Below are 19780 nucleotides of genomic sequence, written 5' to 3'. Positions count from 1 at the left end.
CCCTTGTCAAGGGACTAAGATCCTGCAAGCTGCACAGCATGGCCAAACCCCACCACTTCGAAACAAACAAACAAAAACTCTTTATGGTAAAGAAATACTGGCTTTCATTGAATTTCAGTGTTTCGAATATTTCCAGTGTTTTTGTCTCTAAGGAGACAAGACAAAAGAGTGGAGTAGGGAGCACCAGCTTTGCAGTCGGGTGAAACTGCCTTCTGCTTTGGGTTTGGCCGCTGGGGCCTTACACTGATCTCCTTCATCTATGAGGGAGGGATAGTAATATCATCCTCACAGGACTGTGGGCTTTAAATCAGACAATATATGGAAAACTCTTCATCTTACGCTTGGCATGAATCAGTGCTAAGCTGGTGTCACAGACAAGATGGTGGAATATATCAAAGGCTCTGCTTGTGGCATCAGGCTCTGAAGGCTCTTTCCCACCAGAAGATTATAGAAATATTGCTTTTATTTTCTTCTAATACCTTTATGTGGTCTTTTTTCACATTTATGGATATATGTTTATTTAAGATAAAACATGGGGATCTGCTATTTACCCCCCAAATACTTAGGCAGCTATTCTATCACCATTTATTCATTTTCTTCCGCTGACTGCAATAGTAAAACATGACATTTCAAAAGTCTTAAGAACACAGGGGTCTATTGCTGGACTCTATCCTACTTCAAATAAATATTCGGTTGAATTATTCCTCACTGTGGAATTGACATAACGCCGCATCTCTCTTCCGTTGAACACCATTATTGTCTACCATAGGAAGAACACTGCATGGCCCCTGTCCTCCAAAAGCTTATCGTATATGTGGGGAGAGGAAATAACGGTTAGGACTCCTCGCTTTCACTGCCGAGGGTACAGGTCCAATCCCTACTTGGGGAACTAAGATCACACAGGCCCAAACAAAACAAAACAAAACAAAACAAATGCAAGAAGTTAAAAACAATAAAAAGGGGACTTTACAGAAATTCTAAAAATGCCAAAGGCCATATGCCACCTGAGATGTAGAGGGTACAGTCTGGGCAATGGCCAATGACTAGCAAGCTAGTCCCCAGCCTCCTAGGCTCAGAAATCATACTCTTCCTCACCAAGCGAGAACTCACGTCTTCCTGTTGTGGCAGTCTCACTTGAGCAATATCACAGGATTGATCAAACATCAGAATGCCAAATTATTACTTGACAATGAGAAATACATCTGTTCTACACACAGGGCATCTGTGTCTACACAAGCAGAGAATTACCTTCTGTGGGGACAGGCCTCCGTGGCACACTGAAGCACAATCACAGAATCGAAGGCTACTTGGTGACAACAGAATTAGAAAAGGAATCAGCCGAGTCCAGAATTTAATGGGAAGGCCTGAGGTAACTGGATCCATCCATCTCCTCAACAGGCAGCCTGGCTAGTGGGCCTGACTCGGCAGTTATGCTGCCTAAGGTGCCATCTCTACTCTTGGGCAATGTGAGGATGGGCACTGCCCATGTTGGTCTCTCCTCACCTTTTCTATGCTTTCACTAGTGACCAACCCTCCTGCAGATAGACACATTTCTCTTTAGAAGTTAGTACATCATGTCAGGTTTGATTCAAGTGTGATAGGCCAGGAAGCCATTGGTCCTTACACATCTCTGCTCAGCTCCATGATGTGCTGACCTTGGTGGTTCTCTCCTGGGGGGCTGCCTTTCAAAAAACTGCTTACCACTTTTGTGAGTTCTGAGGGGAGGGGACTGCTTTGCTATGGCCCCTCAGAAATGGTGACAAACCTCACAGGACTAGGATCAGGAGGGCTGGGGTATTCAGGGAAGGCTTTACAGAGAAAGATATCTGAACTTGAGTTGGCTTTTCAGAGATTCATAGGAGTTCCACAGGCAAAGCAAAATAAAGGAATTTTCGATGGACAAAGGCACAGACAAAAGTAGGAATGGGTATGGTGTAACTAGCGTATAGTGAGGAGCTGCTTTGGCTGGAATGGAGGGCTGCCATTACAGGAGAAAAGATAACTAAAGTAATGTGGAGTGGTAGGGTAGAATCAAGACTGTCAGCCTATTAAAATCACTCTTTTAATGTTAGCAACTGCCTGCTGGAAAAGTAATAAACCACTATGTAACTGAACAAAAGGTAAACAGGCTAGCTCCAGGAATAGGCTACTATAACTATTTGAGGGTAGCCTGCTGCAAGATTTTACTTGCAGTGTTTTAATGGAACCTATCTACACAATTCCTAATACACCGGAGAAGAAAGCTGCTAAGTAAACCTGAGGAATTGACGAGATCACACTTTTGTCTTTTAGGCATGTCCTTTTAGCCCTCCCAGGGTGACTGATAGCTCCTTGAGTATGGAGATCCTATATCTCTCATCACTTCAGCCAAGAAGGAAAGAAATCAACGGTAGAATGAGAGTGACTGGTGAGGACCTCAAATCAGCATACTTTCTTGAGTTGAAGAAAATTTACTATCATGTCAACTCTGGCCTTCTTATAAACTTCACTTGTCAAAATAGTCCAATAGCTTGTTATCATGGATCCAATTCCATAGGGATCTCCTGGGAGTGAAGTTCCTTTTAAAAATCCTGTAGGGACTTCCCTGGTGGTGCAATGGTTAAGGATCCGCCTGCCAGCACAGGGCACACAGGTTCGATCCCTGGCCTGGGGAGGTCCCACATGCTGCGGAGCAACTAAGTCAGTGTGCCACAACTCCTGAGCCCGTGCAGCTACAGCCCGTACTCCACAACAAGAGACGCCACCTCAGTAAGAAGCCCATGCACCGCAATGGAGACCCAACGCAGCCAAAAAAAAAAAAAAAAAAAAACACACACACACAAAAAAACATCCTGGGAATATACTTTTCATTAAAAGAACAAAGTGTATGTCAGTCCTCATGGCTAAAGGGAAGAATCAAGTAGTAGCAGGTGGAAAGGTGGATTTGATTCTCAGTTTCTGGGTTCTGAATCTGAATTAATTATTGTCCTTACCTCAATGAGACAGAGAATTCTAACACAAATCGTCACTACTACAGGTACAGATACTGCCAAGATGAGTTTGTTGTTATAGTCATAACCTGGAACTTCTTTTGTGAGCTAAAGAAATATATCACAATTTTTAAAAACAAGGAGATAGAAGGGATGAAAACTTACGATTCTTCATCCTATTCTAAACGAGAGCTAACTATTCTTAAACTACTATGAAACCCAATCCTTCCAGGCGAGTAGCTTCTATAAGAACAAGCCAAATTTAATGTTATTAGTCTTATCATTAGCATTTTCTTCTACAATTTATCTACAATTTATTTATCTTGTGTTATGTCCTTTTCGCGTCTACCCTAGGAATAGTGACACACTCTCTCAATGAGCAAAGTTGGAGATCACTGTCTTAGCCCGTTTCATGGCTGAAGATAAGATACTGACTAGGAGCCCGTGGTATTCCCGCTTGGGCACGTTAATGGCATGTCCTAAACTGAGTAAAAGTCCAAGTCCCACGTGTCAGGGGTTATCCTCACCTCACTTGACTCCTGCTCTTTCTGCTCACTCTGGGCTTCTGTGCTCTCACTGATAGAGTTGTCAGCTTTCCACTGGTCCATATCCCATTCCGCTTTGGACACATTTACTTCTTGCTGCTTGCTGAGAAGCTTCATCAGGAGGCCTGTTCTAGAGATGAGGTTGGCACAGGCCAGCTGCACGTGGGTGTCCGAGCAGTCTATTTTCAAAGTCTGGATAACATGAGAAATGAGCCTTTGCACGTCATTGTTGGGGATGAGGGACCAGAGCTGCTGGTTTAGCTGAGTTTCAACTTGATCACCCGGGGATGCGAGCCCTGGGAAAGTGAAGCCTGTGGGCTTAGAGGATAATTCAGTGACCATGTTGTGGTGCTCCCATTGTGTTTTGTTGCTGTGTTGAACAGCTGGCATACTGTTGTCTGCAGCGACAGTAGAATGTGCAGTGGAGACGTTCCTATGGCTAGTGTTTCCAGGGCCGGTTCCTCCTGGCAGAGTAGCGTTTCCTGTAGAACTAATTGCTTCAGAAACATTTTGTGCAGTATTGTTTTCTGAAGTAGTGTTTTCTGCAGAAGGGTCTGAAAGAGAAAATAATTCTGGAAAAGGATTTTCCTGAGAAGTCACTTCTCCTGAAGATGAAACAGCCTCTCGTGGAGGGGAATTTATGAGACTCCTCACGACAGAGAACGGAGGGCTTGCAAGCATCACTCTATCAAGTGAACTTTTCTTTCTGAACTTTCGACTCCCTTTTTTCTTTTTTCTTTTTGTTTCTTTTTGCGGTACACAGGCCTCTCACCGTTGTGGCCTCTCCCGTTGCGGAGCACAGGCTCCGGACGCACAGGCTCAGCGGCCATGGCTCACGGGCCCAGCCGCTCCACGGCATGTGGGATCTTCCCGGACCAGGACACGAACCCGTGTCTCCTGCATCGGCAGGCGGACTCCCAACCACTGTGCCACCAGGGAAGCCCCTCGATGCTTTTTAACTTTGGGTTTTCTGTGGACCCGATGAGACCTAATTTTATGGAAGATGTATTTTTTTTTCCAGAATGTGAGATTAATTCGAAGTCCTTAATATTTCTAACTCTTGCCTTTGCATCTTCGAAAACATGAATAGCGTTGGATAAGTCTTTTGATTTGCTTTTAACCTCAGATGGGGATTTTGGCGGGATGGAGGCACAAGGCCTGCCCTTGAAGTACGGTTTGAGGGGAGAGGAGCCTGCGGCCTTGTGTTCCTTTATGAATGAAGACTCTGCATCGGAGGACTTTCCCACCAGCTTCCTGGGCCTCTGCACCATGAGGAGCTGTTTCAGCTTTCTTGGGGATGGCCTCCTGAGCTTTCATTCTTTGGCAGTGTTCGCCACAGATGGCTGGGCATTCTGTTTCCTCCTGACGCTCTCATCTCCCACTGCTTTGAGGTGCATTTTCTGTATGCCCCTTGAGGACCTTGTTCACTCTCACCAGCTTTTCCTCTGTACTCTCAATCTTTGCTAGGCTGTCTTTCTGTGGTTGGGCAGTTTCTAATTTCTTTTGAAAGATGTAGCGTGTAAACATGGCACTTAAAAGGTTGGAACGCGTACACGTGGCAGGTTTTTCTTCCTTTTTAACCTCATCAATTTTTTCTTGAGTTTCTGCATCTAACAAATTTTCCACAGAATGGAGTTCCCTCAATTTGTTTTTTTTAGTTGAATTGTTGGGTACAGGTTTAACAGAAGGGCTCCTTGTATTGTTTTTCAAACGGCCCAGCGGCATATGTCCATCTTGTGTATTTGAAAAAAGAAGTTGAATGAATGGTAATAATGTTGATTCCACATCTCCTAGATTTCCCTCTGAGATATAAGGCAGTATGTAATTTAGTGTACTGATAATATCACTTTTATTATTAAAGTCCAGCTGCTCATTCATGAAGCCTGACAAGCTGACAGCACTGTTAGGTGAGGACATCCTCTCTGACTCAATAGTCAGCTCGGTGCTGTTGTTCGTCTTCTGGGCTTGTAACACCTTCATCAACGATCCTCCTGCATTCTCTATAGATGTTTCTTCATCTGTCAAAAGAGAAGGGACTGTTTTTGATCATTGAAGACTGATGGGACAGCCTTTTGTCAGTCCACAGCCAAAGAAATTAGGAATCAGTCAAAGTTTGAGTGCCACTTAGGAGAAAAAGAAACCCACCCTTAAGCCTATGACTGGCAACAACAAAATGTGAAAAAGGTCTCTCTTGAAAAAGGGGCTATCTACTCAGAAAATTCTGTAGCGTGAAATATAGGAACTATATTCAGGATTACTCCACTGGTTCCCAGGGGCCAGTACTCAAGAAAAGCCAAGGCTGGAAGACAAATATTCCCCTAATCAGCTGGACTCTCTGCAGATCTACTGTGACTCCTCACATTCATATACCCCATCCTGTCCTGCCTCAAAGGCATGGGAGTGTGAGGCTTCCTCTCTCCACCTCTTCAGTGTGCTTGTGTTCTTGCTGCTATCACAGATCTCCACGACAACCACCGCCGCTAACAGGTCGTCATCTGGACATGTCCTTCTCCAACTACCCACTGAGTCCTTTGCTTAGTCCCTGCTTCTATATATCCCAGTCCCCATAACAGAAGCCTCTATACAGAAAAAAACACTATGTCCGCCCTGGCTCTTTGCTAAAATTTGGGCAGGGAGCTCGGGTATAAGTTAAGAGATTTGCCAGATTGTATGCCCATGTGGAATGTTCAACAAATCAATGGAATAATACTTGAGGCCCTAAAATGTAGACGGGAAAAAGCAACTTCTGTCAGATGGCTACTTTGCTTTCAATTCATTTTACTTCTAATATTTCCAGCTCTACTTGGGGAACCATCCAAATCTTCTGACTGTGTGAAGGTAATGTGTACCATTGTGTAGCTGGGCTTGTCTCCCAAAAGGATTAAAAGTATTTTTGGTGAGGGTCAAAGGAGGAGGGAAGGGTCATGAGAAAGGAGGAGCAGAGGCTAGCAGAGAGCCCCAAACTGGGGACAGGAGATCGGGGCCCTAGGGTCATAGCACTTAACACTGCTGATCTTGTTTTTCCTCACCTGTAAAAGGAGATTAAAAATGCTTTTTCTGCCCACTTCTGGGGGAGAAGGGAATAATATAATTAGTAAAAAAAATGTTTGGGGGAGTTCCCAGGTGGTCTAGTGGTTAGGACCCGGCACTTTCCCTGCTGTGGCCCGGGTTCAATCCCTGCTGGGGGAACTAAGATCCCACCAGCTTGGTGGCCAAAGGAAAAAAAAAAAAAAAAAAAACTGTGTTGAAAAATCAGCAATATTGTCTTTATATAAGTGGCAAAGTGTTATTATTTATGATGTGCTCTAGATCACTGAAAGAGACCTGTATTCAAGCTACCTGGGCATGAAAGCACATTTTGGAAGTCATCAAGTTAGTGCCCATAAATCTAATATATAGAAAAATCGTTGAAAGCCCCTGAGTGTTTTGTGGATAGAAAAACTTGCGATTCAGAGCAAGTTCAGAGCTGGACAGTCAAAGAAATAACTAGCTCTCCCATGCATTAGAAGGGCTTGGTAGCAGCTTCTGGTTATGGAACCAGAAACTCTCAGGCTCCAGATAGGACACAAAACAGCATCACTTGCACTCTTTATAAAATTGCAGAAACAAACCAAATAAACAAAAATATATTTACACCTGTCTTATAAGACAAAGGGTACTTGAGACCTAATGTATATAAAATCAGTTTACAAACTGTGATGTACTATGTGAATAAGTTGTCATTTGCAGAGAGGGCAGCATAGGATATGTGGCCATTAATGTGAATTCCCTTCCCCCTTCCATTCCTTTCTCTGGTTCCTTTACATATGCAGATCAGTTACATTATGAAGCTAATAATGTAACTGAGCTCTTCTTAGCTTAATAATGTAACCAAGAATCTGATTTTTAGCAAGGGGGTAATTCTTAGAAATTTAGGGAGCTGGAACTCTAAATGAATGTATTAAAATAATGTAATTACATCATTAGTTTTAAAATGTATCATCCTTGATTAAAAATAACAAATTAAATTAAAAATTAAAAATGTATTATCCCGCAATTGAGACTCACCACAACGTGTGACGTCCCTCAGGCGTTCACTGTCACAACGCAGCTTGACTGTCTCACAGACAACCTCAATAGTATTTTTAAATTGGCAGAGGCAGCAGGCCCTATGGCTGGGTAAGATCCTATAAATGGAAACACAGGTAATTAAATTCGTGGTAAAAGAGTTACCTGAGTAGGTAGAAGAGGTAGGCCAAGGCCACCACAGACCAGTGCAAAAAGGAGTTCTTGGGGCATATGGACTATAGAACTGGATAGGGGCCGGTTGGCCAATTGCTGCCCTTGACAGTTGGAAATAAATATAGAGGAGGAGAGAGGTGCCCAACAGAAGGATTAGGATGGCAGTAGGTATGATATGCCTAGAAAAAAGGGAATAGCGATTAGAATTGGGTGACACTGAACTGTAGTTTAATTCAGAAGTATCTCCTTCCAACCCGAAAGCCTCACTTTGGGTTGAGAGTACACAGGAAGAAGGCAGACTTCTAAGAAGAGTATGAAGAAGACCCCACATTCTGGAGTCACTTTCTCAGTTCCTATTTGTGAGGAGTAATATATTAGAAATTATTCTAGTAATAAAAAAGCATCATGTGGCTAAACAATAACAGAGATCGCATTGACCAAATCTGGACAAAAGGAACATTCCAAAGAATAACATTATCATTATAATAAGGTATAACGTAGTTAATTGAAAAAAAAGCACACGAGTTCATAATGATACTCCAAATGAAAAGTGGGGGAGCTCTTCTTTATAGAATAATGTCAGCTAATAAATGCAAAAGGAAGGATAGAATTAGGAAAGTGTTATTTTGCAACTATCAATGTAATAATCGATTCAGACAAGGATTATCATTGATGCACAGTTGGGTGAAGAGTTGTTTGAAAGTAGGATCTCCACTGATCCCAAGGATCACCCCACATATTATTTATCAATTACCAAGGGGAAAAATAACTTTACAATGGAGAGATATGGAATAGACCACCTTAACCAAGTGATCAAACTTAGCACTGGGCCACCTCAAGTGATGAAGTATGAAGAATACATCACCTATATAGTATTCTTCCCCAAAATGTTTACTTTGAATCTAATGAGGAAACAGACAAATACAGATTGTGGGGCAATTTACAAGACAACTGGCTTAGACTCTTCAAAAAAGCCAATGTCTTAAAAGACCAAAAAAAATAGTAGGGAAAAATTCTAGATTAACGGAAACACAGACATGACATGCAATGCCTAATCTTTAATTGGATCCTGTATCAAAACAAAACAGACTTAAAGAATATTATTGGCTTCTGGCCAAGATGAAGTACAAGGGCCAACTTAACCTCCCAGCTGAAACAAGAAAAAAATCAGATGGAACATAATGAAACAACAGTTTTCAAGAAACTGAACCTCAGGCAATACATTTCAGTGATTCCCGAGGAGATGGGAAATAAATGAAGTGATCCCTATAATTGCCCTTACTTCTCTGAGAGAGTATCCACGTCATGGTACAGGGAAGAGAAGTCCAGACAGAGACTAGTGGGCTCCCTGACAGACAAAATGGAGATAAGGGTCTGGGAAAACCAAGGTAACTAGAGTTCACAAAGCAGAGTATCAGAGAGAAAAGAAGTGCACAGACAAAGAACTCTGGAGATATGCAGAGGGATCTCTTGAGAATTCAACAAAGTATGGGTCAATACATTTGTGTGAGGAATAACTTGATGCCAGGAAAAGAACCACATGAAAGGATTAATAAGAAGAACAACTGGATATCACACAGGGTTGTAGGAATAGTACCTGTTCCTACAAGTCAGACTGGAAAACCTCATGATACTCAGAAAGGACTTGTCTCAGTAGTTGCAAATAATGAGCTCCAGACTAAAGGCTACTTGGACTCCTACCCAACGAACCTTAAAAGCTAGACCTAAAAGAATACAATTGTTTTGAGTAACCTAATTTCACCCAAAACAAAGCCCAGGCATTTTACAGGAATATAAATATACATAGCACACAATAAACTAAAACTCACAATATCTGGGATCATATGAAAAATTGCATGCAAGCATGCAAAGAAGTAGGAAAATATGACCCATACTGAGGAGAAAAGGCAATCAATCAACAATAACCCATAATCTATACAGATGTTAGAATTGGCAGAAAAGAACTTTTAAAAGGTTATTATACATGAAGAAAAGTTGTTATAACTGTATTTCATATGTTAAAACACCCAGACTAAACACTGAAAATGTTAAGTGTAGGCATGGAAAATGTAAAACAGACCTAAATTGAGCTTCTAGAGATTAAAAACAATGTCTAAATGAAAAAGATATTGCAGGAGGTTAAAGGCTAATTAGACACGGCAGAAGGTCAGTGAACATTAAGGCATAGCAACAGAAACTATCCAAAATGAAACAAAAGGAGTAACAAAACAACAACAAAATGAATAGAGCCTCAGTGACTTGTGCAACAACTTCAAGTGGCCTAATACATGTGTACTTAGAGTCCATGAAGGAGAGGAGAAATATAAAAATTTGAAGAAATAATAGCCAAAATTTTTCCAAATTGGTAAACACTATAAACCCTCAAAGTCAAGAAGATCAATGAACTTTCAGCAGAAGAAACATGGACAAAACTACACCAAGGCACAGAAAATAATCGAATTGCTCAAAACCAGCAATAAAGAGAAGAATTTAAAAGGAGCCAGAGGAAAAAATTATACACTACATGCAGAGGAACAAAGATAACAATGACAGCAGAATTCGTGCTTGAAAAATCGTAAACGAGAACTCAGTGGAATAACATCTTTAAAGTAGTGAATTGAATTCTATCAAGCTAGAATTTTATACCCACATCTGTCAAAACAAAAGCAAAATAAAGACTATCTCAGACATACAGAAGCTGAAAGAATTCATTGCTGGTAGACTTTCACAATAAGAAATGTTAAAAGAAGTATTTTTAAGCAGAAGGAAAATGACACCAGATTGGAATATGGATCTACATAAAAGATTAAGAATACTGGATACATACAACAATGAAGACCCAATTCAACCAAAAATAAATAAACAAATTAAGAAAAGAAGGGAAAAATCATATAATCACTGCAATAGATGCAGGAAAAGAATGAAAACATCTAACATACATTCCTGATTAAAGAAAAAAAAAACAGCCCTCAGTAGACTAGGAATGGAAGGAGACTTCCTCAACTTGATAAATGACTTCTACAAAAAACCTAACATCATACTTAATGGTGAAGGACAAAGTACTTTCTCACCAGGATCAGGAACAAGGCAAGGATATCTGCTCTCATTGCTTCTATGTGACATGGCACTGAAGGTTCTAGCCAGTGCAATAGGGCAACAAAAAGAAAAGACACATTCAGAATGGAAAGGAAGAAGTAAAACTATCTTTATTTGCAGATAACATGATTATGTCGAAAACCTGACAGAAGCTACGAAAATGCTACTGGAACTAATAAATGAGTCTATCAAGTTTGCAGGGTACAAGATCAACATACAAAAAGATGAATTTGTCTCAACAAACAATCAGAGATCAAAGTTTTAAAATGCTACTTATAAAAGAATCCAACATATAAAATACTTAGAATAAATCTGACAAAAGACTTGCACACTGAAAACTGTAAAATGTTGCCGGGGGAAATTAAGAAGGACCTAAATAAATGGAGAGATATAAAGTATTCATGGATCAGAAGATTCAATATTGTTGAGACATCAATTCTCCCCAAATCGATTTATACATCAAAACCCCAGTAGGCTTTCCTATAGACATTGACAAGCCAATTCTAAAATTCATATGGAAATAAAATTTAGAGTAACTAAAACAACTTTGCGAAAGAACAAAGTTGAAGAACTAACAGTAACTGATTTCAAGGATTATGAAGCTACACCTTCAAGACATTGTGATAGTAGTGTAAAGATAGACAAAAAGACCAAAGGAACAGAACACAAAGTTCTGAAGTAGAGAGATGTGGAGAACTGACTTTCAGGTTCAAAGGCATTTCAGTGGAGAAATGATAGTCTTTTCAACAAATGATGCTGGAACAACTGAATATCCAGGTGCAAAAAGAAAAAAAAAATGAACTTCCATCTAAACCATATACAGAAATGAACTCAAATTGGTTCAAAGATCTAAATGTAAAACATAAAACTATAAAACGTCTAGAACAAAACAGGTGAAAAATTTTATGACCTTGAGTTCGGCAAGATTTCTTAGATACAACACCAAAAGCATAATGCATAAAAGAAAAAAACAGATAAATTAGACACCATCGAAATTAAGAATTTCTGCCCTGCAAAAGACACTCCTGAGTGAACGAAAAGATGAGTCACAGAATGGGAGAAAATACCTAGCAACTTACCTATTGGATAAAGGACTAATTTCCAGACTATAGAAAGAACTCTCAAAACTCCAGAAAAATATAGATAAAAGATTCAAAGATATACAGATGGAAAATAAGCATATGAAAAGATGTTTGACATGATTAATCATTAGGGATGCTACAGTGAGATACAACTACACACCTATTAAACTATCTAAAATTAAAAATACTGAGCATAGCAAATGTTGGCCACAACATAAAGAAAATGCAGCTCTCATACACTGCTGGTAGAGATGTAAAATGATCAAACCACTATGGAAAATAGGTATTTTTTAAAAACTTAAACATACACTTACCAATGATGCAGCCATTCTACAGGCAGGCATTTACCCAGGAGAAATGGAAGTAAACATCCATACAAGACTTGTACACAAATATTCATAGCAACTTTATCTGTAATAGACAAAGACTCAAACAACTCAAAAGTCCATCAATGGTCAATACATAAATGGTGGTACATCCACATAAAGGAATGCTCTTCAGCAATAAACAGAAATGAATTACTGATATATACAACAATATGGATGAAGATTAAAATAATCATGCTGGGTTAGAAGCCAGTTAGAAAAAAGTATACACTGTATGATTCCATTTACATAAAATTCTAGAAAATGCAAACAGAAAGCAGATCAATGGTTGCATGGCGATTGGCAAGTGCAAGGAACGATGGGAAGGAAGAATTACAAAGAGACATTAAGAAACTTTCTGAGGTGATGGACATTTTGATTTTCGTGATGTCTTCATGGTGTGTATGTAAGTGTGTCTGTAAACACAGATTACTGCATGTCAATTATACCTCAAAAAGCTGTTAAAAGAAATGATATTAGATAAGAGAGACAATTGGGGAAATTTGAATAGCAACACTTTATTAGGTAATATGATTGTGTAGGAATTTAATTTCTTCAATACTGTGTATTAACAGTATCGTCGTTACACAGGGAAATAATTTTTAATATCCAGAGAGGAGGGCATCTAGCTGACAAGAGAGGGATCGCAATTGTGGCAGATGCTGTGGGACGCTGAGGAAGATGAGGCTAGAGCAGTGACCAATGCGTGATGGCACGGTGAAGACAGTCATTTGTCAGGTGACCTGACAAAGACGGTTGGAACAGACTGCTAAATGCAGTGCCGTTTCCGCATACTAATCTCACGCAATCCCCTCAACTAGCCTTGGCGTAACAGACAGTTTGTATTAGCTTGCCATATTGGAAGGGGGAAGGCACAATTTAAGGTGCAGTACGTTGTGTAATAAACTGTCACAATAGGGTCCTACAGAAATAGTTTTTTAAACTGCAAAGAAATAAAACTTGACACTTCCCTCACAACATATATGAAAATTAACTCAAACTGAATCATAGACCTAAATGTAGCTATACAACGTCTGGAAGAAAACGTAGGAGAAAATCTCTGTGATTTGGGGTTAGACAGTGGGGTCTCAGAGAAAGATTTCTTAGATTAAGACGCAAAAAAGCAGGAACCATCTAAGAAAAATTGCTAAGGGACTTCCCTGGTGGTTAAGACTCCGAGTTCCCAATGCTGGGGGCCCGGGTTCGATCCCTGGTCAGGGAACTAGGTCCCACATGCATGCCTCAACTATGAGTTCACATGCCAGATCTAAGAAGCCCATGAGCCGCAACTAAGGGGCTCATCTGCCGCAACTAAGACCAGCACAACCAAATAAATAAATTAAATTAATATGAAAAATTAAGAAAAATTGCTAAATTAGGGTTCATCAAAAATTTAACACTTCTAGTTTTCAGAGACATTTTAATATAATGAAGATAAGTCACAATCTGGGAGACGATATTTACTAAACACATATCTGAGAGCAAGGACTTTTTCCATTTGCCTTTTATTTAAAGCACTCTTAAATCTCAATAAAAATATCCAATTAAAAAATGGATTTGAACAGACACTTCATTTAAAAGGATATTTGCACATGAATAGACACTCAACATCATCAGCTTTTACAGAAATGCAAAATGTGGCAAAAACCACGAGATTCAACTACACACCTACAAGAAAGGCTAAAATTTTTTAAAAAAACAAATATAAGCATCAGGTGAAGATGTAGGTCATCTGCAACTCTCATAGACTGCTTGTGTGAAAGCAACATGGCACAGGCACTTTAGAAAACAGTTCAGCAGTTTCTTAAAAAGTTCAATAGGCACTTAGCATATGATGAAGCAATCCCACCCTGAGGTATTTTACCCCAAAGAAATGAAAACATATGCTCACACAAGACATATGTTCACACACACATGTGAGTGTTTTCAGAGGCTTTGTTCATAATAGCCAAAAAACAAGAAGAAACTCAAATGTGCATCGAACGATGAATGCGTAAACAAACTGTGTATCCACACAACTAGAATACTGCTCAGCGCTCAAAAGGAATGAGCTACTGACAGGTGCAACAAAACAGATGAATCTCCAAAGAGACTGGCTAAGTGAAAGAAGCCAAAAACAGAAAGCTACATACCACATGATTTCACTTATCAAATATTCTGGAAAAGGCAACATTATACGGACAAAAATCAGATTGGTGGTTGCCAGAGGCTGGTAGTGACAGGAGGATGGATTGACTACAGAGGGACATGGGGGGTCTTTTGGGAGTGCAGAAGTTTTCTTTACCTCAAATGTGGTGGTGGCTACAGAACTATACGTTTGTCAAAACACATCACACTGTATATTTAAAAAGAGTGCATTTTGTTAAACGAAAATTATACATAAATAAACCTGACTTAAGAAGATAATCAAACAAACCTAAAAATACAATTGAGTGAAAATCAATGTAAGAAAAATCAACTTACAGTGTTTCCAATTCAAGGGTCATCATGAGGATGCTTTCCATTGCGGTAAGTGACACTTGTGCTGTTCCCATGTCTCTGAAGGAGAAGCCCAAACATGCATGATATAAAACCCAAAGACAAAATTTCTAAACTGAAGAAGATACTTAACATGTGATTACTTCCACTTTGGCTTCTTACTTGCCATAGATGATAATGCCAAAGAGCTCTTTTGGAAGAAATTTAAATTTGCATCATCAAATTAATGACCTTGGTGCTGAACAGTACAATCATTTTCTATGATCCTCACTTCTCATTTTCAATTGCATCTACCTCTTTTGATCACTCTTTTTTTAAAAAAAAATAATGTACCCCTTATTCCTTTTTGCTTTCTTGGATAAATACTATTCCTATATGCATCTTCATGTTCCATATCTATATGTGTTCTTCAACACTGTTCTCATCCTCTGCTGGCTCTCTTACCCATATATATTCTTTCTTAATCCTTTTCTTTGCCAATAACTCTTATTTTCAATAACCCAGTTAAAATCTAAATTATGACTGTTTAGCCAAAGTACTCAATTTTTGACGAAAGTAAAAAGGAGCAGAAATTATCTCATGAGCCATGAAACTCTTACAATACTTACAAAGAGTTTAACGCTGGCACTTTAAAAAGACCAGAATCTTCAACTGTTGGCAAAGGATTACGATTGAGAATTCTGAAAAATGGAATGGAATTAAAATTATCTGCATTTTCAATTACTTCCATGAAAGTTTATATTCATTTTTTTTGGTATGGAACTTGAAGGTTAAAAATATCATTTTATGTCTTTACCTATATATCACCCTTAGAATCTGTAAAACACTCTTTCACTGGGAGCTACCCCGGTCTCTAGATGATAAAGTGGAGAAGAGAAGCAAACAAACAAACAATAAAATAGAAAAAAAGTGGCTAGCAAAGAAAAAATATGCCAAAGTACTTTTCACGTTAAAAACCCTCGAAGTGACTATGCTGGTAGGAAGCCCTTGCTCTGTAAAAAAAGTACTATTTCTAGTGTCCTCCATAATTCAAGGTGTTTTTCTTTCATCTCTACAAATTTTGAAAAATTTCATGATTTAAACTACTCAGCTAAAGACAAAAATAAGGCTAATTCCTTAGTTCTGGAGCCAAAGAAGAGATAAATCCAAGAGCAACTGGTGAAAGCCATACTCTCATCACATAGTCCCGTGTGTATTCTTGTGCCATAGCCTTTGTTACTGTGTATGTAATCAACTGTTTACTTGTCACTCTCCTAGATTGTCAGCAACTTGAGAGCAGGGACCACACTTTATTGCCATTATTATTCCTGTGCCTGACATAGTGCCTAGTATTTACTAGGCATTTAATAAATGTTTGCTGAATAAATAAATAACATTTTGTTTATATATCAATAAAATAAACAAATCAATTTTGGGGAATAAAATTTTATTCCAAAATGTTGGAATAGATTTTCTTCATAGTTCTTTCTTTCTTTCTTTTTTTTTCCCCTTAGTTCTTTAAAACAAATAAGGGGGAAAAAAAACCAGAAAAGAAACAGGAAGAAAGAAGAGAATATCTGACTTAAGGTTAACTCTACTCAAGAATTATTAGTGTACTTTTGCAGAATATTATAAAGATAATTATCAAAACTAATATCTTTTGGGTTGCCATGCATATGTGATCAGCATTTAACATTTCATCCTCACAGTAACCTTATGTGATATATATATTACACAATTGTACAAATGAGGAAACTGAGGCACAGAGGAGTTACATAACTTGTCTTAAGTCATCAAGCTCGTAAGAAGCAGAGCTGGAATTTGAACTCAGTTCTGACTCTAAAGCCTGTGTTTAACCTGAATGAAAAAAAAAAGGTTTTTTTTTTTTTTTGAAACATCTGTTACTTTAACCTTAATTTTGACAGCACTAAATATAGAAATACCTTTTCAAACTTCATCTACCCATCTGGGAAAGCCTCTATGAGAATTATATTTTCTCTTTTTATTTATTTATTTATTTATTTCTCTTTTTATTTATTTTTTCCTTAATCATCTCTTGTGATAAATATTTAATTAGCCTATGGCCATTGAGACTTTATAGATTTTTTTTTTAAATTGCAGGAAAATCAGGAAAAATGATGGAGGAAGGACATCTGAAAATTCATCCCTGCATAGAAGGAACAATAACAACAACAACAAAACTGGCAAAAATGGTCAGAATCAACTTCTTCTGAACTCTGGAAATTTAACCAACATGCTGGCAGTAAATGGGGGAGCAATTTATTCAAGGAAAACAAATTAATTTCTGTAAGAACAATGAGATTTGTGTTGCTTTAACTTGCCCTCGACCTTTGGTCTCCATGCCAGTGGTAGCCTTGAAAAACAGCCCACATCCCTGGTACCAGAACGAGCAGCATGGACTGAGAGGTCCTTCAAAGCCTCATTCCCAAAGAACTGTCATTGTTTTACATGTCTGGTGGTCCCCTGGAAGACCTCACTTGAAAGGCTTGCCTTTGACCTGACTGAGGGCTGTCTAGTGAGAAAAGCCTCTGCTCAGGTGGCATTTCTGGAAAACATTTTCAAGCAAATATTTTAACATGGCGGTGGCATGAGGCAATGGATAACAGTTTGGGGCAAAAAACAACCCAACCGCAAAGCTTTAAAAGAAAAGCTGAGGAATGAGATGTGCACAGACACTTTGAAATATTCCAATGTATTCCTGGGAAACTGGAAGACCACAAGACATATTCCTGGGCATCTAGGAGAATAACTGTTAGCATTAATAAATGAGTTCAGCAAGGTTGTAGGATATAAGATCAATATCATTTCTACACACCAGCAATGAGTAATCGAAAAATGGAATTTAGAAAACAATTCCATGTGGAACAGCATCAAAACAAATATAATACTTAGGGGAAAATTTTACCAAGTAAGTGCAAGATTCACACTGAAAAGTACAAAACTGTTGAAAGAAATTGAAGAAGATCTAAATAAGTATAAAGACCTGCTGGATTCATGGACTGGAAGATAATCTTATGAAAATTTCACTACTTCCCAAATCGACCTATGGTTCCATTGCAATTCCTATCAAAATCCCAGCTGACTTCTTTCCAGAAATTGCCAAGCTGTTTCTAAAATTCCTATGGCAATTCGAGGAAACAGAATAACCAAAACAATGTCGGTAAAGAACAAAGTGGGAGGACTCACACATCCTGGTTTCAAAACTCAGTTCAAAGCTACTGCAATCACAGTGTGGTACTGGAATAAGAACAGACATGTAAATCAATGGAACAGAATTGACAATATAGCAATAAACCCTCATATTTATGGTCTATTGATTTTCAACAAGGGTGCCAAAACAATTCAACGTGGAAAGAACAGTCTTTTCAAATGATGCTGGGACAACTGTACATCCACACACAAAATAATGAAGGTTCACACCGTATATGAAAATTAACTCCAAATGGATCAAATATCCAAATGTAAGAGCTAAGGCTATAAAACTCTTAGAAGAAAACACAGGAGTAAATCTTTATGACCTTGCCTTAGACAACAGTTTCTTAGATAAGATACCAGAAGCACAAACAACCAAAGGAAAAATAGATGAATTGGATTTTATAAAAACTAAAAAGTTTGTGCTTCAAAGGACACTATCAAGAAAGTGAATAAACATATAGAATGGGAGAAAATACTACAGGTGGGAAGAATAAGATGCAGTGGGGAGAAGAAAAGTGTAGTAGTTGCTAGGTGTGACAATCGCAAAATTTTGAACTATTACAAATAAAACAGCCACCCTGAATCACCCCAAAGGGCAGACCCAAGTTATTTTTGCTTTTAGTGTTTATGCCTTTCTAAATCTGAGAAGCTGCCAGGATTCTAGTACATAGCAAAAAGTGAGGACAACACCCTCAAGTGTGTAAGCTTTTGTGTGTACATAGCTATGTAAAGGAAACCAAAGCTAGCTGACTGGGGGAGCATTAGGGCGGCTCTGTGACCGCAGCTCAATTTGCCTTCATAGTGTGGACACACCTCCCACACTGATATTCTCAACAATGGGGTAAATAATTCAATAGGGATAAGGCTTTGATTTTCCTCTTATTCTCTCTTCGTGCTTATGTTCTTGGTACAATATTGATGTACCACGGACAAGCCAGCATGTGAATGTGCTCTGTCTGCTTAAGTTATATAGCCTTTCTACATTGTAGAGTCCTTCAGTTTCTAAAATCATGGAGCTTGTATTGTTAGATCCAATGAAGTGACTAAAAGAATTTTTAAACATAAGCCATCAGTCTGGACCTGCATAGGTGAATGAAGGAGAAACACTTTAGAGTCAGAGAAAAAAAGCATACTTAACATTTAGGATTATCAACCACTGCCGGTTTTCCATAGTATATTTCATTCCTGATTTTATCTGAAAGAGATATGATGACTACCACCATTCAAAAAGTGGTACTTTATTAATAAGCTCCTGGCTCATCTTTGAGGTAGATTTCGGATTTAAAATAGACTACCACACTGCTAACCACTTCACCTGATATTTCTCAATAACATAGAGGCTTCATTCAAGAAACCTACTGACTTATAATTACCTGACACCCGGTGATGAATCAAGGATTTGTGGGGCCTGAACCTCATCTACTTTGGGAAATCCTAGCTAATAAAAACAGGCAAAGTTATAAATAGAAAAATCGCTAGGACCCCTCTCAAGACCTTGGAAGGGACCTATGCAAGTGAGGAGCCCTGAAGCCTAAGGTTCATTGAATTCAGGATAAATCCACCTCAGCTGGGGCCCTTTTCCAAACTTATTTAATGCAAGCAACTTATAAACACCCCAGTAATATGTCATTATAGGTAGTAAAATGGTTTAACTCGAGGGTGGCATCTTCCCTTGGTGGCTTGCCTTTGGTAAGAGATGCAATAAAGTTTATATCTCACCATGGCAAATGTTTCCTAAAGCAAATTAGCTTTGTCTATTAGAAAGACTTAGTCCAAAACAAAGACTTACTATACTGTGACAATCTTTTGAAAGTAACTGTGAATGAGTC

At 38.8% G+C, this 19780-nt stretch overlaps 1 protein-coding gene across 1 annotated transcript in view; it reads right to left on the bottom strand.

Annotated features, from left to right (window-relative positions):
* The window catches only part of LOC132479145 (uncharacterized), a 302289-nt gene that overhangs the window by 75134 nt on the left and 207375 nt on the right, over window positions 1-19780 (bottom strand). Inside the window, 4 exon segments of the mRNA XM_060082726.1 lie at window positions 2973-3077; window positions 3497-4243; window positions 4475-4528; window positions 4531-4928. Of these exon segments, the coding sequence (XP_059938709.1) occupies window positions 2973-3077; window positions 3497-4243; window positions 4475-4528; window positions 4531-4928 (1304 nt within the window).

This window comes from Mesoplodon densirostris, chromosome 18, assembly GCF_025265405.1.
Source record: "Mesoplodon densirostris isolate mMesDen1 chromosome 18, mMesDen1 primary haplotype, whole genome shotgun sequence".
NCBI lineage: Eukaryota > Metazoa > Chordata > Mammalia > Artiodactyla > Ziphiidae > Mesoplodon > Mesoplodon densirostris.
Note: the sequence above shows the minus strand (reverse complement) of the source record. Positions and strands in the feature narration are given on the sequence as shown.